The sequence below is a fragment of the Mercenaria mercenaria genome, chromosome 14, assembly GCF_021730395.1.
Source record: "Mercenaria mercenaria strain notata chromosome 14, MADL_Memer_1, whole genome shotgun sequence".
Taxonomy (NCBI): domain Eukaryota; kingdom Metazoa; phylum Mollusca; class Bivalvia; order Venerida; family Veneridae; genus Mercenaria; species Mercenaria mercenaria.
In genome coordinates this window covers 55,232,527-55,259,355 of record NC_069374.1, presented here as the reverse complement: position 1 = coordinate 55,259,355, position 26,829 = coordinate 55,232,527, and the positions used below count along the sequence as shown (strand labels likewise).

The 26,829-nt window shown below is 36.2% G+C and overlaps 1 protein-coding gene across 1 annotated transcript in view; it reads right to left on the bottom strand.

Moving 5' to 3' along the window:
* Nucleotides 1-458: 458 nt before the first annotated feature.
* Nucleotides 459-26,829, bottom strand: part of LOC123527553 (uncharacterized) — a 78,820-nt gene continuing 52,449 nt past the window's right edge. Inside the window, exon 6 of the mRNA XM_045307078.2 lies at nucleotides 459-3,332. Within this exon, the coding sequence (XP_045163013.2) occupies nucleotides 709-3,332 (2,624 nt within the window). The 3' untranslated portion in view covers nucleotides 459-708. The remainder of the gene's footprint in view (nucleotides 3,333-26,829) is intronic.

Genomic DNA, 26,829 nt, shown 5'->3' with positions numbered 1-26,829 from the left:
CAGGATTAGTTCCTTTTATTTGCCCCACTCCTGGGGAGACCCAAAGATTCTACCCCGGGGACCTGGTTTATAAGAAAGGGAGGAGTGTAGTGAATAGTGGTCTGAGACCGGTGCAGAGTAGAGGGCGCTAGTGAGGTCAAGCGAGGTCACGAGCGGGATCAGCCAATGAGAGGCATTCTGAAAGTTCTAGCCATCTTGTCGAGAAGCCATATTTGCTGTGTTCCATATTTCCATTGAAATCTACTTTCATCCAGACTCTCGTCGGCTGTGAGTATTGATATATATGTTCATTTTGTGCATCCTTGTTATCTGTTAAGCTTCAAAGCCAGATATCATTGTATTTCATGTAATTCGGCATCCTGTATAGTGAAAAATCACTATAAAAGTATTATTAATAATAGTAAATTTATTATTTAGTGTAATAAAAACAAATAAAAGAACTTACTTGTGTAATTAATCCATTTAGATATGAAAACGTCCATCCTCTTCATCTATGCACAACTAGCTCCATTTTAATTAACTCCTTTTCCTAAATCTGTACAATTAGAATTGATTTTCGTGTCTATTTCACTCGCAAGCGCGGCTATTTTTAACTCTGTACATACATGTCATATGCCATATGTCACTGTCTTATGTTTTATGTTACATATATTCAATGAATTATGTTTATGAAATATTTACACTATCAGTCCAAGTTCACAGGTTAACTTAATGTACTCGACTTCCAGCTTCAGTTGTTTGAAACTCAAACACGTACTTGTTGTCGTACTGATCGATTCCATCAAACGTGACCACGAAATTCTCCAATGTTTTTATATCTTTTTTAACGTCTGCAAATTCTGTTTCCGGTGTTATATTACAATCTACCATTCTTACTGTCGCTGAGTGTGGAAGGTTCTCTACTACTTTAACTAGATTGCGTAATGATGAATCAGACATTGTTACCTTACACAAGTAAACAATTTCTATATTCACCATATCCGGTGACAGAGACAGTGACCTTTCACCTAGGTTGATACCTAACAACCTAACATCTTTCACTTGAACTAAAAATGGTAATGTCTGCAGCAATGTTTCAATGTCACCGGAAGATTCTAGAGCACTGCAACTAAATGTGTGTAGTTTACTGGCTGCTGGCAGCTCTCTCAGCAATGACGTGAACAGACCGGGTTTAGATAAAAGTCCTACTTCACAAACCTCTAACGACGATACATTCACTTTTAATTGTGACACAGGTATAGTGTTCAATGCTAACGTCCTTAGATCTGAATGCTGGGAAAAGTCCAAATTCATTTCTCCGCAGGAAATATCGTGTATGACACAGTGTAAGTTGTACAGTCTAATCTCCGCCATTGATTTTCTGTTTATAATATAATTCAGAAACTCCTTCAGCACATCGTGCTCCATCTCGAAACAATCGATATTAATTGCTCGTAACTGAGAAATATTCTGAAATGTTTTAGACAGTTCACTGGAACAAGAACTACATTTGAGTATAAAGTTATTACCTTGCCATGTACCTGATCCAACAGTTACACATTCCAACGACTTGTTTGTCAACAACCGAATGATTTCCGCTTCCTTGCATTCCCCTTCGTAATAGATTTTCTTGACACTGTGCAGGTCATCAAGTTCACACTTATCGATAAGATCACGTAAACTATGAACATCTGCCCAGATTAATACTGACTGCATATTACTTTTATTGTGTTTTGTCAGCCATTTTAAATCCAAGAACTGTTTTTCTTTTTGATAGTCATAGTCGATGATAAAATCCTGGAAACAAAGAGAAGTGTTGTCCGGGTTTTCTTTCAAACAAGAAATGTACATGTTTTGTATGTCTTTCAGAGGATTAACGTACCTGTAATCGTAGTATGCCATAGATCTGTATGTTCTCGTTATTTGATCTTCACTGATTACAGACATTAATTCGCGTGATATTGAAGACATGATTTCTGCATTCATTCCGCTGATGAAAACAAACACTTTCGACATATCAAGAATATTTTGTACACTGCTAAATTTTTGTTTGACTAATTTTTTGACATCATTTTCATTTTGGCAGCACATGTACAGTGCACAGAAATATTCCTGTACAGTTTTGTGTGAAAACGAAACATTATAACTTTCACTGGTTAATTTTACTTCCTTACTTTGTGTTAATATTCCTGAGAGAAGACATAATTTCAAATCATCATTGCTTAAATACATTTTAGTGACTGACTGACTAAATACCAGCGTGCTTTCACGTATTTCATTGAATAATGTTTCAAATGCTAATTGTCCTAAAGCTTGCAGAAGGGTGTAGTTTTTCTTACAATGTATATGTTCACTGAAGTATTGTGGAATATCACTTTGGACCGGTTCGCGCGACTGCTGCTGGGCTGTATATTTTTTGAACGTTCGTTTCAGGAGCAGTTCAACAATTTGACAGTATAACGTATATTTAGATCTTCCTAGATCTATTCCATCACACCATAAACACAGAAGATACATCAGTAGAAGCGGAATAGCTTCCAAATCAGAAATGCCTTTACGTTTCACAGTGGTGTTAAAGTTCTGAATGTGTTTTTCTTCGTCATTGTCAGCTGTCAGAAGTGATATCACATTTTTCTTTAACTTTTCAGCAGACTTGTCGTTAAATCCGACAAGTTCCAACTTTTGATCTATTTGACTTGAACTTAAACTGATAACACTCAACTTCCACGGTCTAGTTGTTGTGAGGATTGTACATTCCCTAGCTTTCCTGTGTGGAATGTCACTTGGTCCTTGCTTACAGGTGGTCTCAGGGTGTATCCACTCGTCTAAACCATCAAGAATTACCAAGCCTTTACCTTTAGAAAGAATAGTTTCAATGTCGCTTACAGATACAGATGTGTTTGCTAGCCGTGGAATCATTTGTTCAATTATCATCTTATCAATGTCGCATTCCTCAGAACAATCACGTAATGACAACAAGAACACAAACTCAAACTCTGACATTGCCTGAATATCTTCCTCCTTAAAGAATTTTTCATCACTTTTAATACGCTTTTTGGATTGACACCATGTCAACACGAGTCGCTTACTAAATGCAGTTTTTCCAAAGCCAGCATCTGCAGTAAGGTAAATTTCACGACACGTTTTGTTTTTCTTGTAGAACACATCGCGGAGTGAGTTGATCTTTGATTTAATTTCGTTGCCGCCTCCGAACGACCTCTGGATCTCCACTGAATTCATGTCCGGCATGACGTAAAACTTAAGTAGAGGCGTGTCTTTTTCTTCTATCAATGGTGAAAGAGGGAGAATATGATACTGTTGTCTGTAGAGAGCTAGCAAATCTTCAGTCAGGTCTGAAATATAAATAAACATCGTTCAAAAGACTTGTACGTGTGTTACAAATTAATTCATTCTCTGGGCGACAAATTTTCTTTCTAGAGGAGCAAATTAAAAGGGTGAAACAAAAGGAAGATCCTGATAAGTATGTGTGGATTGCGTAGTATTTATTTCATGAATTTATGCAACACTTAGTCATGTCTACTAAAAGTTCATTGTTAATTATTTGATTGAATAATATACCTCGCGCAATGAATATCATAATTATATATGTACTGTATGTACATTTTCGTGACTGATAAATCATATTTGAATTATCGTCATAGCGTAAACTTAAGGTTGACCATCAGATACATTTACAATGTTTAATGTTTTAAACCGTGCATCTATATGTATGACCAGCATATATAACATATTTATTGTACGCAAATGCATATTCTTGCAAGTGCGTTGCATGGGAATGGACTAGAGTGCATGATTCAGTGACCCCCTACAACTGTTAACGTGTTGCTTACAATACCTTGTTTTCAGAAAAATGATATCTGAGCTAAAAATCGTGAATACAATACAACTACAGCCCGATTATCTCCTTTTTTTAAAATAATATTTCTATTATTTGATTCATTTTGCAGTCAGCTCTACTACTGCTATGGTTATTTAGCTACTTTTACTGCAAAAGCAACATGATCTTTCACCTGCTGCTGTCATTCCTTACTCTCTGTACTGCGACTACAAAATCCATGATTCTACTACTATTGTTTTCATTAATAACTCTCTGTACTGCAACCACAAATCGAAGGTCAACGCGAAATTAGCAAATCAGCTTCTATTTCTATATACACATAAGACTAATTTCGCGTTAAGCCCTTGAAATGCAATGTTTCTATTGCTCCTGTTGTCGTTGCTAATAATTGTCTATACTGTGACTACAAATACAATGTTCGTACTGCAACTGCTATTGTTGCTTACTGTGTATACTATAATTATGAATGTCATGTTTCTATTGGAACTCCTTCATTAGTCATTACTAACTCTCTGTACTGCGCCTACAAATGTCGTGTTTCTACCAGTAATGCAGTCATTGCTAACTTTGTATATTGCGCACATTCCATGTTTTTGCTTCGACTGCTAACTCTGCTAACTCGTTATACTGCAACTACAAACGCCATGTTTCTACTACTATGCTGTCATTGCTAAATTGCTATACTGTGACTACAAACGCCATGCTTCTACTGATAATGCTGTCATTGCTAAATTGCTATACTGTGACTACAAACGCCATGCTTCTACTGATACTGCTGGCATTGCTAAATTGCTATACTGTGACTACAAACGCCATGCTTCTACTGATACTGCTGGCATTGCTAAATTGCTATACTGTGACTACAAACGTCATGCTTCTACTGCTATGCTGTCATTGCTAAATTGCTATACTGTGACTATAAACGCCATGCTTCTACTGCTATGCTGTCATTGCTAAATTGCTATACTGTGACTACAAACGTCATGCTTCTACTGATACTGCTGTCATTGCTAAATTGCTATACTGTGACTATAAACGTCATGCTTCTACTGCTATGCTGTCATTGCTAAATTGCTATACTGTGACTATAAACGTCATGCTTCTACTGATAATGCTGTCATTGCTAAATTGCTATACTGTGACTATAAACGTCATGCTTCTACTGCTATGCTGTCATTGCTAAATTGCTATACTGTGACTATAAACGTCATGCTTCTACTGCTATGCTGTCATTGCTAAATTACTATACTGTGACTATAAACGTCATGCTTCTACTGCTATGCTGTCATTGCTAAATTGCTATACTGTGACTATAAACGCCATGCTTCTACTGCTATGCTGTCATTGCTAACTTGCTATACTGTGACTATAAACGTCATGCTTCTACTGCTACTGCTGTCATTGCTAAATTGCTATACTGCGACTATAAACGCCATGCTTCTACTGATACTGCTGTCATTGCTAAATTGCTATACTGCGACTACAAACGCCATGCTTCTACTGATACTGCTGTCATTGCTAAATTGCTATACTGTGACTATAAACGTCATGCTTCTACTGCTACTGCTGTCATTGCTAAATTGCTATACTGTGACTATAAACGTCATGCTTCTACTGCTACTGCTGTCATTGCTAAATTGCTATACTGTGACTACAAACGCCATGCTTTTACTGATACTGCTGTCATTGCTAACTTGCTATACTGTGACTACAAACGTCATGCTTCTACTGCTATGCTGTCATTGCTAAATTGCTATACTGTGACTACAAACGTCATGCTTCTACTGCTACTGCTGTCATTGCTAAATTGCTATACTGTGACTACAAACGTCATGCTTCTACTGCTATGCTGTCATTGCTAACTTGCTATACTGTGACTATAAACGTCATGCTTCTACTGCTATGCTGTCATTGCTAAATTGCTATACTGTGACTACAAACGTCATGCTTCTACTGCTACTGCTGTCATTGCTAACTTGCTATACTGTGACTATAAACGCCATGCTTCTACTGCTACTGCTGCCATTGCTAAATTGCTATACTGTGACTACAAACGTCATGCTTCTACTGCTACTGCTGTCATTGCTAACTTGCTATACTGTGACTACAAACGTCATGCTTCTACTGCTACTGCTGTCATTGCTAACTTGCTATACTGTGACTATAAACGCCATGCTTCTACTGATACTGCTGTCATTGCTAACTTGCTATACTGTGACTACAAAAGCCATGCTTCTACTGCTACTGCTGTCATTGCTAACTTGCTATACTGTGACTACAAACGCCATGGTTCTACTGATACTGCTGTCATTGCTAACTTGCTATACTGTGACTACAAACGCCATGCTTCTACTGATACTGCTGGCATTGCTAAATTGCTATACTGTGACTATAAACGCCATGCTTCTACTGATACTGCTGTCATTGCTAAATTGCTATACTGTGACTACAAACGCCATGCTTCTACTGATACTGCTGTCATTGCTAAATTGCTATACTGTGACTACAAACGCCATGCTTCTACTGATACTGATGTCATTGCTAAATTGCTATACTGTGACTACAAACGCCATGCTTCTACTGATACTGCTGGCATTGCTAAATTGCTATACTGTGACTACAAACGCCATGCTTCTACTGATACTGCTGGCATTGCTAAATTGCTATACTGTGACTATAAACGCCATGCTTCTACTGATACTGCTGTCATTGCTAAATTGCTATACTGTGACTACAAACGCCATGCTTCTACTGATACTGCTGTCATTGCTAAATTGCTATACTGTGACTACAAATGCCATGCTTCTACTGCTATGCTGTCATTGCTAACTTGCTATACTGTGACTACAAACGTCATGCTTCTACTGATACTGCTGGCATTGCTAAATTGCTATACTGTTACTACAAACGTCATGCTTCTACTGCTACTGCTGTCATTGCTAAATCTCTATACTACAACTACAAATACAATGTTTCCATTGCTACTGGTGTCGTTGCTAACTCTCTTAACTGCGACTACAAACGTCATGTTTCTACTGCTAGTGATGTCATTGCTAACTCTATGTACTGCGACTACAAGTTACATGTTTCTAATTGTTACCTCTCAACAGTGTGACTTTTAATGTCATGTTTCTATTACTATTGCTGTCATTGCTAACTCTTTATACTGTGACTACAAAATACAAATGCTAGATTCCTACTACTACAAAGTTCTATTGCTACTGATGTCATGGCTAAACCTCTATACAGCGACTACAAATGACATGCTCCTATGTTTACTGATGTCATTGCAATTGGCAATTCAAATTTCTACTTCAACTGCTGTAATTACTTCAACTGCTCTAACTGCTAACTACATGTATACTGCCACTGACAATGCATGTTCCTACTGCTACTGCTGCCATTGCTATTGATACTGCTGCTGGCAATGCATTTTCTACTTCCACTGCTGTCGTTGCTGACTTAGTATATTGCCACCTGCAGTGCATGTTTCTACTTCCACTACTGTAATTGCTAACTATACTCTCATTGCCAGTGCATGTTCCTACTTCCACTCATGTCATAGGTTACTATACTGCCACTGGAAATGCATTACCCTACTTCCACTCATGTCATTGCCTACTATACAGCCACAGACTACGCATGTTCCTACTTCCACTCACGTCATTGCCTACTATACTGCTACTGACTATGCATGTCCCTACTTTCACTCATGTCATTGCCTACTATACAGCCACTGACTACGCATGTTCCTACTTCCACTCACGTCATTGCTTACTACACTGCCACTGACTACGCATGTTCCTACTTCCACTCATGTCATTGCCTACTATACAGCCACTGACTACGCATGTTCCTACTTCCACTCACGTCATTGCTTACTATACTGCCACTGACTACGCATGTTCCTACTTCCACTCATGTCATTGCCTACTATACAGCCACTGACTACGCATGTTCCTACTTCCACTCACGTCATTGCTTACTATACTGCCACTGACTACGCATGTTCCTACTTTCACTCATGTCATTGCCTACTATACAGCCACTGACGACGCATGTTCCTACTTCCACTCACGTCATTGCCTACTATACTGCTACTGACTATGCATGTCCCTACTTTCACTCATGTCATTGCCTACTATACAGCCACTGACTACGCATGTTCCTACTTTCACTCACGTCTTTGCTTACTATACTGCTACTGACTATGCATGTCCCTACTTCCACTCACGTCTTTGCTTACTATACTGCTACTGACTATGCATGTCCCTACTTCCACTCACGTCTTTGCTTACTATACTGCTACTGACTGCATGTTCATACTTCCACCGGTGTCACTGCCTACTATACTGCTACTGACTACGCATGTCCCTACTTCCACTCACGTCTTTGCTTACTATACTGCTACTGACTATGCATGTCCCTACTTCCACTCACGTCTTTGCTTACTATACTGCTACTGACTGCATGTTCATACTTCCACCGGTGTCATTGCCTACTATACTGCTACTGACTACGCATGTCCCTACTTCCACTCACGTCTTTGCTTACTATACTGCTACTGACTATGCATGTTCCTACTTCCACTCACGTCTTTGCTTACTATACTGCTACTGACTATGCATGTTCCTACATCCACCGGTGTCATTGCCTACTATACTGCTACTGACTACGCATGTCCCTACTTCCACTCACGTCTTTGCTTACTATACTGCTACTGACTATGCATGTTCCTACTTCCACTGATGTCATTGCCTACTATACAGCCACTGACTACGCATGTTTCTACTTCCACTCACGTCTTTGCTTACTATACTGCCACTGACTATGCATGTCCCTACTTCCACTCACGTCATTGCTACTGTACTGCTACTGACTATGCATGTCCCTACTTCCACTCACGTCTTTGCTTACTATACTGCTACTGACTATGCGTGCCCCTACTTCCACTCACGTCTTTGCTTACTATATTGCTACTGACTATGCATGTCCCTACTTCCACTCACGTCTTTGCTTACTATACTGCTACTGACTATGCATGTCCCTACTTCCACTCACGTCTTCGCTTACTATACTGCTACTGACTGCATGTTCATACTTCCACCGGTGTCATTGCCTACTATACTGCTACTGACTACGCAAGTCCCTACTTCCACTCACGTCTTTGCTTACTATACTGCTACTGACTATGCATGTCCCTACTTCCACTCACGTCTTTGCTTACTATACTGCTACTGACTATGCATGTTCCTACATCCACCGGTGTCATTGCTTACTATACTGCTACTGACTATGCATGTTCCTACTTCCACTCACGTCTTTGCTTACTATACTGCCACTGACTATGCATGTTCCTACTTCCACTAACGTCATTGCTAACTAATGTCATTGCTTACTACACTACCACTGAGTATGCATGTCCCTACTTCCACTCACGTCTTTGCTTACTATACTGCCACTGACTATGCATGTTCCTACTTCCACTGATGTCAATGCTCACTATACAGCCACTGACTACGCATGTTCCTACTTCATTGTTAACTATACTGCAGCTGTAGGAGAAATTACAGAAAATCTTGACGGCTAGTCAAAACGGTGGCTATATTTCCAGCAGTAAGGTACCTGTGGCTAAAACCAGTATATCTATGTCGCTTGTTTATCGTAATATTGGATTTAAGTAAAATGGTCCACAGGTACATGACGCATACAGAAATTCCGCCTATAGTATATATAAAGTCTCTTTATATATAAAGTCTCTTTATATATACTATAGGTGGAATTTTCTGTATGTGTCATGTACCTGTGAAATGGTCAAAAAGAGCATCCAGTCTGATTTTATTCGAATCAACAGAAGTAGATTGGGAAAAAAAACGATAAAAAATCACAACAATTTTTTTTTCTATTTAGCAGCCGACACTTCGTCTAAGCGCCCTATACATGTATATTCAACATGTTAACAAGGAGAAGAATCAAACGTTGCTTAACAGAAAAATTACGTGGTTTTTCCCCCGTAAAGTCTACATACCTTTAATCCAGATTTATTGTTTTGAGTAAATAATTTTATTTGCTATATTCTATTGACTAACGTACTCCGTAACCAGCGTTCAATGAAAGAAACACCGGGATTTATAATTAGTGTCGCTTGACAGGTGTCAAAATTTATAGAAACAAGAGTGAAAGTTAAAGACTTTCTCACGCTTTCCAGTCATGCTTACGAGGTTAAAAGAACATTTTGTTTCTTTTTTTTTTTTAATCTCATATTTTTGCCTGAAAAGTCACATACAAATTATATCTCACATTTTTGGCTTTTGGGAAAATTTTTTTTGCCCTGGGTGCGGCTTCTACTGTGGTACAGGTTTTTCGTAAATTCCAAGTCAAAAAGTAAGTGTGGTGTATGCTTCAGTAAAGGGAAAGATTAAAAAAAAATCGCAATTATAAATTTAAAAATAAAATTTTTATTGTTTTTTTTTTTTTTTTATTAATTTGGTGATATTTTTCCTTTTTTTAGGTAGTGTTTTACACGCCCTTTAAATTTTTATATAATTGTACATCTCTTAAGCTTTTTTCTTTTTCTTTGCAGTTTGTTTCAGAGTACATTTTTTTCGCAAAAAAATTAAAAAGTCAAACTAAATTTTCCCAAACCTCTATGCAAATTCAACTTAAGTATGTCATCGCGATAAAAACGACGGATATAAAAAGTATAGTATTCCCTTTTTTTATTTGCAAGAAAATAAAAAAGTGGTGTGTGTAAATTAATCAAAACAGGTACTATATAATGACATTTTGTTTTAAGCATGTTTTAAGTAAAATACTTGATCAAATTGAAAGCGCTATTTCCCGATGCATACATGGCGCTATTTAAGATGACGTTGAAGTGACTCAACATTAATCCCGTTGTGATAATTTACGCATTTTTATCATGTGGCTTTATTTCTGCCCGAACTTTGGATCATTGCTTAATTTTGTTACCTTGTGACATTTACTTAAAATTTTTAGGCGCGGGGCCCAAAAATTTATTTTATTTATTTTTTTTGGGGTTTAAACGTCCACCGATACAGTAAGGGTCAATGGCACTTTCCAGCTTGATGGTAGGGAAGCCCCAAAGGGGCCCCTCCGTGCATTATTTTATCCGACGGGCATGGTAGAACCAGGGGCCTCCGTAATCCGCTTGATCCTTCCACATGAAAAAATTCAACGTCTCAGAAGGCTCAAACTGCTCAAAAACCCCCATCGATGGGGGGCCCGTGTTTTAAAGTCAGGACCTTAACACCACCCACCAGGGAGACCCGGGAAAAAAAAATTTGTTCACACGTTCATGTTTTTATACTAAAAGGGCAAAAGGGATTTTCGATTATTTTTTTTTTCTTTTAAAATTTTATATTAATTTAGTTCAATCCAGTAAGAAAAAATGTTTTAGCATTAAAGGGGAAATATGCGCTTTTTCGAGAAAAAGCCCAGGAAATAGATGGGTGTAAAAGGGGGAAAAAATTTAAAGCTTTTAACCAATATACAAAACTTTTATTTTACCATACGAAACAAAAAAATTTTCCAAAATAGACTTTTCTTCTTTGACGGGGGGCTTTTTTTTTTAAAAAAAAGGGTCAAACTGCACGCGCAGGAGTTGTTTCCCCTTAACCTAGAAATCTTTCCTATAGGTAAGGGGATTCGAGAAAAAAAGAAAATAAGATAATTTCATTATTTAACTTTATTTAAGCATCAATTTTCAAATTTTTATGCGGCATTATCGTTAATTTAAACGTTTAAATGCACACAACGAACATTGCTTTTCAAAACATTCCCCAAAAAACACACTGTGTGCAATAAGTATACATAATGCCACTTAAACTGAAACTTTGAACTATATACTATAATTATTCCGTTCATGAATTTATAATCAATTTTTGGACAAAAAATGCTACCGAAAATCGGGAAAATTACAGGTAAAACTTTCTATTTTTTAATTTTTTTTTCAGTTTTACTTTCTTTATTTACCCCATTTTTTGAAGTCCTGCAAACTACTATTTTTGCTATTAAAACTGCGCATTTGAAATTTTGCTCACAGGAATGGTTTTTCCAATTTTATCCCTCAAAACCCGCATTTGCATACTAAAATTCATTGAATAAATTTTAAAAATGTAACTGTCAATTTGTGTTTGCCTTATAAATGTCAATGTAGCCAGATACGTGTTTCTGTTTCTTTCTCTTTCTTTTTTCATGCAAAACTATCTACAAATTTCAAAGGAATACAGTTACAAAGCACGCATTTTTTCCAATCCGGGGTTGTTGTTCGAGTCCTCTATTGCCCCTTTCATTTTTACTCACTTAATTTAACAGGGGGAACCCTTGTCCTGATAAATCAAGAATTATTTAAAACCTGCATGTCAGTAAACTGTTCTACAAAATGGACCAATTTCAGGGCCGGGCAATGATGTTTAAACATTCCACGTACTTTTAAGGCACTCGCGTCAGTACCCGAGAAAAAAGAAATACATAAAATATTTAATTGATACTATTAGTTACATAAGATTTAAAAAATGGCTGAAATAACTCGAATTTTGGTAAAAACCCCGAGTTTATCTACCCCACCGTGATTTGTTGACTACCGTAAAATCAGTAATATCGTGGGGGACATAGAATTTTCGGGGTTTTGGTTTGGCAATCCACAAAATTTAATCCAACGAACAAGTAAAGACCATTTTTATATCAAAAGATGAAATACATAAAACATACCCCCAAATTGCCGTTTTGAAACCAAAAACCCCGAAATTCCTGCCCACGAAATCAAATGATTTTCGTATTCATTATTTCAATGTATTTGATCTTTCACGATACAAAATCGCGTAAAACAAAAAACACACATGAAAAATTTTTCGAGAAATTTAAAGATAAATATAGCACGCACAAATGCTATGGAAGAAACGTGATTATACAGCGTAAAAATGAAAAAGCCTCCCGTTGAAAATAGTATATATATACAAATTAAAAAGAATATCCAACAATACTATCAACCCAAAAAAATGATAATAGTAATAAAAAACAATAACAACAAACAAACAAATAAATAAACAATAAAACCCATATTACTTTTCAAAATAAAGCATCATTAAAACTCAAAAATATAAATAATATTATGCTAGTAAAATAGTGTTTTAAATCTTTCTTTTCTAAAGACATGAGGAAAGCTATGAAAATGGGTTATTTATCATTGACGTCATTCCTATATCTAAGAGAAAAACAGGCATATAAATCTAGCTGACAGGTTTATGACGGACACATCATCATTACTTTGTAGAAATTTTAATTGTTCATATCACATAGATTTTAATGTCGCAAAATATATCATCTTTCAACTGGATTAAAATTTCCAATCCAATTTTCGGGGAATGAAAAAGACAATGTTTTTTTGAACGGGGCTGCAATTTTTCTCGAATTTTTGACGAAAAACATTTTTGAATTTTAACATATGTAACACCGGAAACTGGAAATGGGTATCACGATAAAATAAAATTTATCCAATCAACATAAGAGTTTCCTTTTTTTAAAAAAAAATAAAAATTTTTCAATTTAGGACAACATTCTGTATTTATGACTGTAATCATATAGTTTCCGTTTCTTTTCAGTTTCCCCTCCCCAAATGTCAATTTAAAAATTTTGGGGAAAAATATGACCATATGATGAACAGCAAAAAATTATTGTATACAATCTTTTCAGACAATCCTTTTTTAACTTACTGAATCTACCCTTAGGGCGGAAATTTTTCCCTTAATAAAAAGGTGCATCGGGGACAATAAAAAACCCCCCCGGGGGGGTAAAAATCGCAATCCAATTTCCACTGGGAAAACGCTAAAAATGGGTTTCGCGCTTCCGGGGCTGGTGTTGCGCATCAAAAATATACAAAACGAGGTAGGGGGGTTTTTTTTTTTTTAAATAATGACACATTTACGAGGCTTTTGGGAAAAACAAAATGCTATTCGACACAAGAAAAGAATAAAGTCATATTTTTGAAATACCAACTTTAAATTAAAAACAGCCTGTTTTCACGAAAACTCTCTGCCCAGCTGTCAAAAAAGCTGAATAAGAAAAAAAGCAAATTTTTTACCTTTTCCTTCTTTCTGGAAAAAAAACCTTCTAATGACAAACACTTAAAACAGTCATGAATTTACATACCCCTTTAAAGAAATGTTCTTTTGGGGGGAAAAATTGGGAAAAAAAATCGGGGAAGGGGGGTTTTGGGCCCCGGGGAAAGGATTGAGCATACATTATATATTTATGATGGATACGAGCCCATTCCCCGGGGCGCAACCCCCCTTCCCATATTTTTTGCAATTTGTCTCCCTAAAAAGGATTTTGAAGCAAAAATTTTTTTATATTCGAACTTTTTTAACAGTTAGTTATCATAAAAAAACATCAAAGTCCTCGAAAACAAGAGGTCAAAACTTCCATTTTTTTTGATTTTATCTTTTTTTTACGCTTTGTGTCGCCCGGTTTTTTTGGGGGTAAGGACCGGATCATAAAATTTCAAACCAATATTTTTTTTTTTTTTTCCCTAGATGTATTACCATATTTGGCGAATAGCAATTTTTTTTTTTCGAAAAATTTTTATTTTTGTCTCATACAACAAAATCATAACTTCAATACCTCAGTTTCGTCTTTTTTACGCGCAAACCACACCGGCGTTGGGGCCCAACCCTTTTTAAAAACTATTTTCCCGGGGGAATTGGGTTTCGCGTTTACCCACCGTGTAGCAAATTAGGCGAGGTCGCATACCAATTAACAATCTGAAACTGAATGATTTTCATACATGGGCCCATCAGGGGCCCAAAATAGAGGGAAAAAAAAACGAAATTTGGTATTAAATTTCATGTTAGGAACGAATCAAAAATAAAGATAAAATTCCATTTAAAAATTACTTGTGATGAACTAAATGTTGAACTTTGGCAATATTTTTGCACCTAAGGTTTCTTTTTATAGTAATTTTGTTATTAAGTAAAATGTGTACACGCCCTACTTATTTCTATATAGAAAATCTGACCGCTATCGATTATTGGCCAGAGGAATATTCTTCGGTATGGAGAAAAATGTACGTGCGTAATGTAGCTCAAACATTACGCATTCAGCTCTGACAGGCATGGATGAGAAACCATACGTTACTCCCGCACCCCCCCCCCCCCCCCCCCCCCCCCCCCCCCCCCCCCTCCTCCACCTCACTCCGACACACACACACACGATAGTTTGGACAGAAAGTTATTCCCCTTAAAATTTCACAACTATAGTCTAAGATTAAAATAATACAGCGCTCTTGCATAGTTTGATAAGTGTGTACATATTTTATCAATAAATATACAATGTTTACAGCATAATTGTCTTAACCAGCTCGGTTCATTTTGTGCATATGTTGCTTTCATATTTCAGTTACAGGAAGACAGGATAAAGGCGTAAATATTAGCAGGATAATTAATTAGTGTAACGCAAGGAGGTCGAAATCGTGGATGCATTTTCCACAAGCTATTCATCTTCACGTCTTTGGATTCTTTCAATCGATGTTATCGGAAAATTGAAACTTTGATCAGCATACATCTTTATGTCAGTGAATATATCCGGCAGTTGTAAGCCGGAAATAGAAATTTTGATCAGCGCTACTTCTTCACGTCATCAGATTATTTCAGAAGTTGTTAGCCGAAAATTGAAACTTTTATTAGCGTTACATCTCTACACGTCATTGGATACGTTCGGCAGTTGCTAGCCGGAACTAGAATCTTTGATCAGCATCAGCACACGTCATTGGTTACGTTCGACAGTTGTTAGCCGGAACTAGAATCTTTGATCAGCATAATCACACGTCATTGGATACGTTCGGCAGTTGCTAGCCGGAACTAGAATCTTTGATCAGCATCATCACACGTCATTGGATTCGTTCGGCAGTTGCTAGCCGGAACTAGAATCTTTGATCAGCATAATCACATGTCATTGGATACGTTCGGCAGTTGCTAGCCGGAACTAGAATCTTTGATCAGCATAATCACACGTCATTGGATATATGTTCGGTAATTGCTAGCCGGAAGTAGAAACTTCGATCAGCATAATCATACGTCATTGGGTTGGTAGCTGGAAATTTAATATCTGATCAGCGTAAAATCTTCACTGCATTTTGATACTTTTGGCGGTTGCTAGCCGGAAACAGAAACTGTGATTAGTTCTACATCTTCACACGTCATTTGATACTTTCGGCAGTTAATTTAAACATATTTTTATTTCATTCGATCAAGTTATATAGTTGCAATATGCTATAATACGAGTAATATGCTTTCCAGCAGTGTATGTATATATTTTGGTTCCGGGTAAGATACATTTCTTTATAAAGTTTACTAAATATTCTGCTGCAGCGCAACGGAAAAAAAGATAGAAAATAATTTACAAAAAAAACAACAACAACAACAAATAAAAAGCCCATTCTTTATAACCAACTCAATCCCCCGTAAACCTAAACACCATCGACTCTCCTCCCTTTGTGAAATTGTCTTATCACCGGACAATGAAAAATACAGGCACACACTTTCCTTGAAAATTAAACCAATGATCCACAGGTGATGTCACTCGTTGAAGAAAAAAAAACTTAACTTAAGGTGGAGTGCGGCCTTTAAATTTTTTAAATACATCTATGAAAAATTAACGAAAGAAAATTGAGGATATTTCTGATCGTTTGGCTCTTATTTAAGCCACATTTGTTCGGTACACTGTCAAACTTGGCCACTAACGGCACTTTTGGGGCGTCATTTCTTAGCGTCATTTTCATTGTTTCTGTAAGGTTTTCAGCATATCCCTATTTCAGTTAGAATAAAAATTATATATTTTTAAAAGATTTAAAATTACCTTTCCTGTGGTATAGATTTCGTGAATGATCTATGACGTACCTTGATATTATGACGCATTAAAGTGTCAGACTTACACAAAATGTAACGTAGAGTTTAGCTGGAAAGTTGTCCGTTTTTTGAGTATAACATTGTTTTGGGTCGAGGACTTTTGTGTAAATTTCAATCATAAATGTGCAAGTATATTTACTTGCGTTTGATTAACAAAAAATTGTATGTCACCGAATTCGTTTTTTTAAATATCCTCAATTTTCTTTCGTTAATTTTTCATAGATGTATTTAAAAAAAATCTAGAGGTCGCACTCCACCTTAATGGCATTTGTCACTTTTAGTACATCGGCGTTTATATTTTATTTTATTTTCTTATTTTTTATTGATTAGGCATAGGTGGTTCCGGTGACATCATAACCGGAACTCGGTTAATACTGCTGCGAACAAAGGAGGTGTTCTTTTTTCAGTTCCTTGCCTTTTCCTTTTATTTTATTGAAAATATTAAAAATTAAAGAATTGCAAGAAACACGTTATCCTGTTCATTTACTGATATCGATTTATATCATACTGCGAGGCTGGTTTTTTGCACAGCGAGGCTCATTTCGACGTCATCATATCTTTTTAAATGTTAAAAGATGCAGGTTTTTTTCAGTTTACTATGAAAGACGAAAGATACGTACCATAAAATAAACAGACATATTACAGAATCTGATTTCAACGAACGAAATGCCTTGTAACGTTTTTTCCTAATTCCAATATTAAAATTGTAATGCTGTTTATGTGACGTTTACTTGAAAAAAAAAATGTGTTTAAACTAACAAGCATTTAAATGTCTATGGAGTATATGTTATTTATAATATCTAGATCTATAGAGTAAAATGCAGATATTTATTGATTAATGCGTTGAATATCAAAATTTCTGGCACAGACTGAAATTTCCGGTGGTTTTACGTATGACGGCAAAACCCAACTTGTACAACATGCCAAATAACTACCGATTCTTGCGTCGGCTATAAAATGTTGCTCTTCGTTCCTTATAGGCGCTTTAAGCTTTATTAATAAACATATATGCATTATCATATCCCACCCACTTAATATAAATAAGTACAGGTTGGCAAGTAAATTGCGTATTTTTAGGTCGGCCACATGGAGTATATGAAGAGCTGTCCTATCACTCCGGCGTCGGCGTCTTTCCAAGTCCCCACCTTGGTTACCAACTTTTGAAGTTATTTTTTACACTTTCCCTTTTTCCTCCGTTCCATTAATTACTTGATGGATTTGCTGTAAACTTAAACCTTATCACCACTCTCATCATATAGCACAAGGGTCATAACTCTCACACCAATACTAGTATTTCATGAATTATTCCTCTTTTTACTTAGAATTTCAAGTTGAAGTTTTAATATGCTTTCACTCTATCTTAGATATTACTAAATGGATTTGATTCAGACTTAAAATGGCTGTTCAATCGTATCACCCACATTATGTGACACAGCGCCATAACTCTTGCACCAATTTTTCATGAATTATTCTCCATTTAAAATGTAAGGTTAATTTTGAAGTTTTTTCACTTGATATCAGTTATTACGAAATGAATTTGATTCAAACTGAATTGAAGTAGTTGTTCCACATCATCACCTACATTATATGACACAAGGGGCATAACTTGTACACCAATATGTCTTGATCAACAATAAGGTAAAATTATCCCCCTTGAAATCACCTTGCTGTGCGGTATCAATTTTTTATCAGGTTGAAATTTTCCAATAGAAACAATAAAGGAATTTTTTAACAAATATAATTTTCATTAGAATGAACGCACAATATTTATTATCCTATAGACGTCATTCTTTTCTCTTTACATAGATATAAAAATATTTATTTCAAAAAAAGAATTAATGCTTCCGTTGGCGATTAAAATCACCACTATCAGTCTCCTTTTACGGCATACAGTTATTGAACAAAATAAGCAAAAATCTGTGATACATAGCTTATTCTTTCCCCTGCAGCCACTTTATTCATCATTTCCGAATATTTATTATCATAATGAAGTATTCTACAGACAATAAATATTTTATATATGTTTTTGTTTTGAAATCATTTCAATGTCTTCTTTTTAAAATCGGTGATTATTGTGAAAAATTCTTCATTATTTCCTAACGCTTTATCTAATTGTTACAGTTACATCTCCTTTATAGTTACAATTACATCTTCCTTTATAGTTACAATTACATCTTCCTTTACAAAAAATGTATCTACTAATTACAATTACACCTGGCTTTATCTGTTACTAACGCACACGGAAACGTACGAACCCGTCCGAAGTTTAGCTGCCGATGATACAGAAAGAGCTGATTGTTACACAGGAGTACTACAGTATCATTAATTGGTATTTTTTTACTGCATACAACAATATGAAAAGAAAGAAAGAAAGAAAGAATGAAAGAAAGAAATAAAGAAAGAAAGAGAAGAAATTAAAGTCTTAAAATTTCAGGAGTTAAATATACACGTATAGAAACGAAGCTAGAGTATTTAAATTGTCTATAAGTTACTGTTTGATATACACAGTTATAAAGGAAGAGAGAGTGTGTCAATCATCAAAAGTTTTAAATGATTTATTTTCAATAAAACTGCTTTCCGACAAAGATATTAGCAAAAGGAGAGGTAAGTAATTAATTAACAAGGTGTGCACCTTGGAAAATACTAGTATGTTTTATTAAAATAATGTATTGTAAATAACCATAGAAGTGATAATGACAGTGCGCGAATAAGTTATGACATTTGATGTTTTGCCTCCGAGGTGCTATCAAACAAGTTTGTTGCTGATTTATAAGAAGGAATATATGCCTTTACTCTTCCTTTTCTTGAGTTACTTGTAAACGCTTAAATTAGAACGTGAATACGGTCCGACCTGAAATCGTATGCAATCATGGTTTATTCAATGCCACTCAGATCTAAAGTGTGTTGAATTTCAGTTATATTAAGACAAACCATAGTTCTGGAGAATAACTAGTACTAAACGCCTACTTTCTGTAAGAAAATGATACAGGGAAAGATGCTGACGTATGTTATTAAAACAAAATCAAAGCGCTGACAGCACAGAAAGGTTAAAACACGCATTTGATGTGCAATAAACCATTCTGCTTTAACAGTTCAAGTCACCTCCATGAAACAGTGTAACCATTTGCATGTAACATTATATAGTAGAAATTCAGCTCTGACTAAAACCATCAAGTGTCTTAACACACACAGTCAAGTTGGGTAAGGCAACCCTATATCGAAATTCAAATTCAAATTTACTGTAATGATACCAACGAGAAATGCAGTGTCGATTTCATTAAAAACAAAAGTATCAAAGATAATATAGATAATTAAAATATTAGATTCTCTAACAAGATCCAGGTTGTTTTCCTATTAAACAAAAAAGGCTGAAAACTGTATGTTATTGGTCAACAATTCATTTTTCTGCCGTCATTATTACGTCAGAGCGTTAGACGGAATAGCAGCGCGCTGGAAAAGTAATCAACATAACTCATTGGCACATATTTAATGGATATCGTCAATGACATACACAATAATACTCGATAACGCGTTTATAAAACCCAAGACAATGATTTTATTCAATGACAAATCACTGTTTGGGATATATAATTTCTTAATTCATATTTAACAGACAAGGCACTGGCGATCATTCGACAATAACAAGAACAACAAAGAAGACTTTTAGATACCTGGAAATAAATGCTATATTTCTTGAGAATGTTTTGTAATTTAATTACTGACTAACTATATGTTACGGAAACACACGACACACGAGAATTAGTTGTTTTTACCCTTTTTTAACGATGAGAATTGAAAAACGTTACTGTTTAGATTATAAGTATCTATATTTAATATGCGTTGAACACGTTGATTAAATGATTAAAGCCCCCATAGCTCCACTGGTAACGACTGCCAGAAAATTTCTTTATTACTGCGACGGTCTGAGTTTGATTCCCGACGCGGTCATGTTGTTTTTTCCTCTTTTTTTTCTTGGTTCGGCATTTCTAAAATAGTTTAGAAACAAAAACTCATATTGAAATGGTCGTAATGGTCAATTTAAAAGAAAGATCATTTTAGCCAAAATGTGAAGGTCAGTGCTTTTAACAGTTTGAAAGATAATGTCATAAACGTTACTTAACGCTATTTTTATGCTAGTTTTTAAACCGTCAGTGCAGGCCCGTAGCCACACTGGGGCACAGGCAGGCCGGTGCCTTCCTGTTTTTCTACTTAGAATATGTGAAAATGGATATGTTTTGGGGCACCATGTTTTAAAGCATAACCGAGTTGAGGTACTATTATTTCATTTTATTTTATTTTAACTATTTTCTCCCATTTGTTTTTAATATCACGAATAATTACACTATAGCATACTTTATAGCATACAAGCTATGGGCCCGTTAGTTTATTGTCTTTGTAAGTTGGTTCATGTTCTTGCGAAAGACGTTTTATAAGACGTTGTCAAAAACTATCATTCTAGCATAATATGAATTTTATTGCAAAATTTATTTCAATTATGAGAGATCTGTTTCTTCGCGCATGCATGGCGCCAACTGTTAGGTCGTCACGCTCTTTGTTTAAGCACGCCAGGACCGGAAATGGTAATACGACTTGTGGAAGAGTTCAGTTTGGGCGCAAAAGATGGCGAATTGTTCTGCAAAGCGAATAACCAACTTAATATATCTGTAAATTAATCGAGACAGTTGTTCAATGTGACATTTCGCTTAAAGCGTGTTTATTAAGTAAAATATTTCATGAAATTTGAAAGCGCTATTTATCGATGCGTATAGTGACGTAACGTCAATGAAATATCGTTGTAATGATTAAAGCATTGTTAGTCACATTAGAATGTTTATTATTGTCACTTTTCGGGGGCGTTTTAACAAGAGAGGAAACGTGTGTTAACAGAGATATTCTCGCGCCCAAATGCTGTTATAGCATCTTTTTAAATATGGCAAAGCGTTGTAGGGCCACATTCGTATCAGATCGCATTTGTAACAGGTGTAAAAGTGCATTTTTACATCTAAAACACATTTGTTACATGTTTTAGCTCACTTGTACGAAGTGACTAAGTAAGCTATTGCGATCTGCCTTTGTACGTCGTCCGTCCGTCTGTTCGCATTTTTCTTGTGAATACGATAGAGGCAACATTTATTATTTGATTTTGACAAAACTTGAACAGAACTAATAATCTATAAATTTCGGTTCCTTTCGAAAACCAGCCATATCACCTTATGTCTTGATATTGTTGCCCCTGAGATGGCAATAATTACTGATTTAAGCCTTGTGAACGCGACAGAGACCACGTTTTTTTTTTAATTTGACTAAACTTGCACACAACTTATATATCTATAAGATCTCGATTCCTTTCTAAAACAACCGTATTGCACCATCTGACTTGGAGTTATGGCCCCTGAATTAGCAAAAATGCTAATTTTATCCTTGTCAACACAATGCAAACTACATTTATTATTTGATTTAATAGGATATCACTTTTAAAACAGCCATATCGCTCCATTTGTATCGGAGTTATGGCTGAAATGGCAAAATGTGCTTATTTTAGTCTTGTGAACACAATAGGGACCATTTTTATCAGTTCATTTTGACCAAACTTGAATAGAAGTTATATATCTATAACATCTCGGTTCCTTGCGAAAACTAGGTATATAGCACCATTTGTCCTGGAGTTATGGCCCCTAAAATGACAACACTTGCTGAATTTAGCATTGTGAGCATGACAAAGATCACTTTTATTATTTGATTTTGACCAATCTTGGATTGAAGTTATACATGTATATCATAAAGATATTGTTTTTCCCCTCAAAAATTGCCATTTCACGCTATTTGTCTTACAGTTATGGCCCCTGAAATGGAAAAAATCGCAGATATAATAATATGTATATTGTAATATTACTCATGTGAGCGATAGTGGGCCATGACGGCCCTCTTGTTAATTAGAGGGATATTGCCGGTCAGGTTGATATCTTGGTACTGGTTTATCTGGTAATTAAACTTGGCAAGAATACCGTTATCATGACTGGTCTGTTCATAGTAGCATGGTACATGTCACTTTCCCATTATCGGTTTTGGTTTCATTTTTATTAAGCGCACGAATATGTATGATTAAAGGGGAAAATGCACACCACATGCAATCCCTGTTCAACCTTTATAATCGGCAAATCGCTATAGTTGTAATTCTTCAACAACAAATAAAATGCACTAAAGACAACATCAAGGCAGTCTCAGCTAACATAGATTTATAGTCTTGTACAAGCTTGTTTCCGTAGAACACCGGGTGTATTCATTTATGTATACTTTAAAATAGTGACTAGATGGACTGTTCATGGCTATTGTTCTGATCCTGATGTCGTCGGCGTCCGCGGGTTCGCTGCAAGATAGGTTTTTCGTTTTCGTTTTGTTTATCTTTGTCATTCGCAGTGCTTTCAACATCAAGAAATTAATACTGACGACAATGGATACATCAAATGAAATATTTCCCATTTAAAACCCTGACGTGAACTTTACTGGATTTTACATTTACAAAGAAAGTTTTCTTGCCAGGCCTGGTGCCTGCAGATTTTTGTCAGAGACGGCATACAATGCAAGATGTGCTTTGAACATTATGGAATACTCGTTGCTATTTGTTTTTCAACAAACCTAAGCCGTGACTTTTCTCAATTACTTTGGAAAACCATGCCAAACTAGCAGCTAAACAATGCCATGACTCAAAAAAATGCATTATTTCTAGTACGTTCTCTGAATAACATACACTTATTACCAACTCAGTGTTGTCCCTGATCACATTCATGAACACAATGTAGCTACAGAAGATGAATTAAATGTTTTGAAAGGGCAGTATAAGGCGCTTCATGACTGAAATGATCAGTAACGCAGGAGCCAAAGGATCAGCGACTGCAAAATGCAGTAACGCAGGAGCTTCGGATTTTACTTTTGTGTTCTTTTTCATCAATTTCTAAGGGAAATGTACCATTATTCGTTAAATTTATCTTTCAGAAAGAGCGATAAGTATTTTCTCCTCATACTGTTCTAGTCTACATAGCAATTTATTGTTTTATATAGACACTCATTCTTCTGAAACCCCGTGAAATAAGTTTCTTTAAGGGCAGTAATTTGGTCGCACTGTGATCAAAATGATTTAGACAGGAAAAAAGCATGCATGTACTAAATCCTGTTGTCTATATTTTCTACATAAAGTAAACAAAATATGTACCGATAGCTACCTCCGCTTCAAATTATAAGCACAATGGCGAGAAGGGAATTTTCGAGAGATTCTTCCCAAGATAAATGCTGTTACTTGAGGTTGTTCCTAATCCCCGTACCGTACATCCATATTCAGGAACACTCGGTTTTGTACGGAGAATGGCGGAAAAGTACGGAAACCGCAGTCTATTTTTAGAAATATATTTCGTGGTTGTTTTTTCATCATACTATGAAATAATGCAGTTATACGGAATCCTGTTAGTGCCATGTGAAATGTCGTCCGTCGCCCCTCAAAGGCGACGCACGACATTGCGATACGACATCGCGACAATGCGATACGACGCGCGACAATGCGATACGACACACGACAATGCGATACGACGCGCGACAATGCGATATGACATTCGTCAAAATGTCGCGATGTCGCTTCGCATTGTCGTGCGTCGAGTTAGCAATTTTGGCACGATATGTCGCGATGTCGCGTCGCATTGTCGTCCGTCGTATCGCATTGTCGCGCGTCGTATCGCATTGTCGCGATGTCGTATCGCATTGTCGCGCGTCGTGTCCAGCGTTTAAGCGACGTGCGACGCGCGACAATGCGATACGACACACGACATTCTCAAACGACATTGTCGCGATGTCGTGTCGCATTGTCGTGTGTCGCCTGTGCGCCAGTAGCACGACGCGCGACATCGCGATACGACACACGACAATACGATACGACATCGCGACAATGCGATACGACGCGCGACAATGCGATACGACAAACGACATTCTCAAACGACATTGTCGCGATGTCGTATCGCATTGTCGTGCGTCGACCGGTGTTCACTTGAATAAATACCGGCTAATCTTGGTCGCAATTTTTCGAACAATTCATCAATTTCATTTTATTATTAAAAGAGTTAAAAGTAAGGTATCAAAGTGAAATTTCTTTTAATAAGTAGTATTGCCTAATCGAACATTAAAACAATATTCTTCCCCGACGGGCACGCCGTCGGGAACATTTGCTGAACTTTGCCATTTTTAGCTTAAAATATTTGCAGTAAAATAAGGAAAAAGTGCTTATAAAATATTTATTTTGGGTAAATAACTGCAAATAAAAACTTGTTTTGAAGGAAAGTGACAAAATCTGAATGTTTATGACAAAAAAGACAACATCTGTTCGTCCGTCTGTACGTTATTAAAGATAAAAGCTGTATTTCCGTACTTTTCCGTACGGAAAATGTCCGCGTTTTTCATTAACTTCAAATAATTGTAGAATGTTCCAAACACAAGATATTTTTATGAAATAACTTTTAGAAATTAAATTGAAACATTGTCTAAACGGATATTGAACTTGTATAATTTTACTGCCGAAGGTTTCGTCGGAGGACCGTCACAAAATGTATTAGTTTTCGTGAAAATATGCATACTTCTTCATATATTAAATAAAGAGGTGGTCTTTGTCTGAGGAGACATATCTTCATAATCTGATGTCCGATTTTAATAAATGATACTTTGTTGCAAAGGGCAAGCCAGTACCAAGAGAAAAGAGGCCACGTCAGGTTCGAACCCGGTCGGCTAGGGGTCAAGGTCATAGGTCAATTCCGGTAATATTCTCAAAATATGAACTTGTCAGAGCAGTCAAGACGGTCCTGAAAACCCAAGCACTACCTTCACTGAGTCCAATGACACCATTGGGGCAATTCTCACGGCTTCCCGGGTCGGGTCAGCTTAGTCTTGGCCAGCACCCTACCGCATATAACAAGTTAAATCATTTTCTGATACCTGTCCTGAGCTCTGATGGCATCATATGGACTTGTAAGTAGCTTAAATGTAAAGCCAAGTCATCTACGAACATATTCATATATATATGGTATAGGTAGGTACCTGGGGTGTAGAGACTTGAACAAGGGTCTAAATCTAGCATAGTGTCATTACCAACTGAAATTCCATATGGGAAAATTAGACCCATCGATTTTTCACACGAGTGAAAATATTTTATATAGCGCAAAGAAGGAGCCCTTTACCTTATTTAAATTCATGGAAAAAGTATTATAGGTATTTTAGCTTTGCAAACGATGTGATAATATTCAATGCATTGTCTTTCTTATGAATATTTTATTTTAAAAATGACTTTAAAAGAAAATGGTCTTTTTTGCGTATACTTTATGTCTGTCTATCTACAATTAGAAATATAGTAAAATATGGATAATTTGCTGAAATTTCTTCTTTTTAACAAAGAATAAATATATTCTTATGTGTGCTTAAAGACCTTTGCAAACGACTTAGTAATCAATATTCATTTAGCTATTGTTTCATACTAATTTCAGTTTTCTAGGTGAAGAAGAAAATGGTCTTTTTTAAGCATTTTGCAGATGAGTATAGATTGTTTTTTTCCTTATCGGAAAGACTCGAACATTCTCGTATGTTTCCGTCAATTCTTACGGAATTTAAGCTCCTTAACGGTAAAGACTGATATCTTCTCACCCGCTAAACAGCACACATGTACGGATTTATAAATTAGTGGACACTCCATAATATGATTTGTTTACAGCCAATAGTCAATTTTAAACAGCTTGAGGATCGAAGTTCAAAATTTAAAAAAGAAACGTTGAAATTTTAGGCGGCATATTTTGGGCAAGTTAGAAATAGAAATTCAAAATTCAAATTTTGAAAGGATGATGTTGAATTTCGCTTACATTGAATTTCGCACAGACTCGGAAATCGAAATTAAAATAAAAAGAATTCGTCGAATTCCGAAGCAGAATTGAAATTAGATCCAGCAGGATGACCAAAATTCAAATATTTTGAGGAGAGCGGTCGTCCAGTGAATAATGTGTCGGCCGCTCAACCCAGGGGTCGTGGGTTCGGGCATCCGTGAAA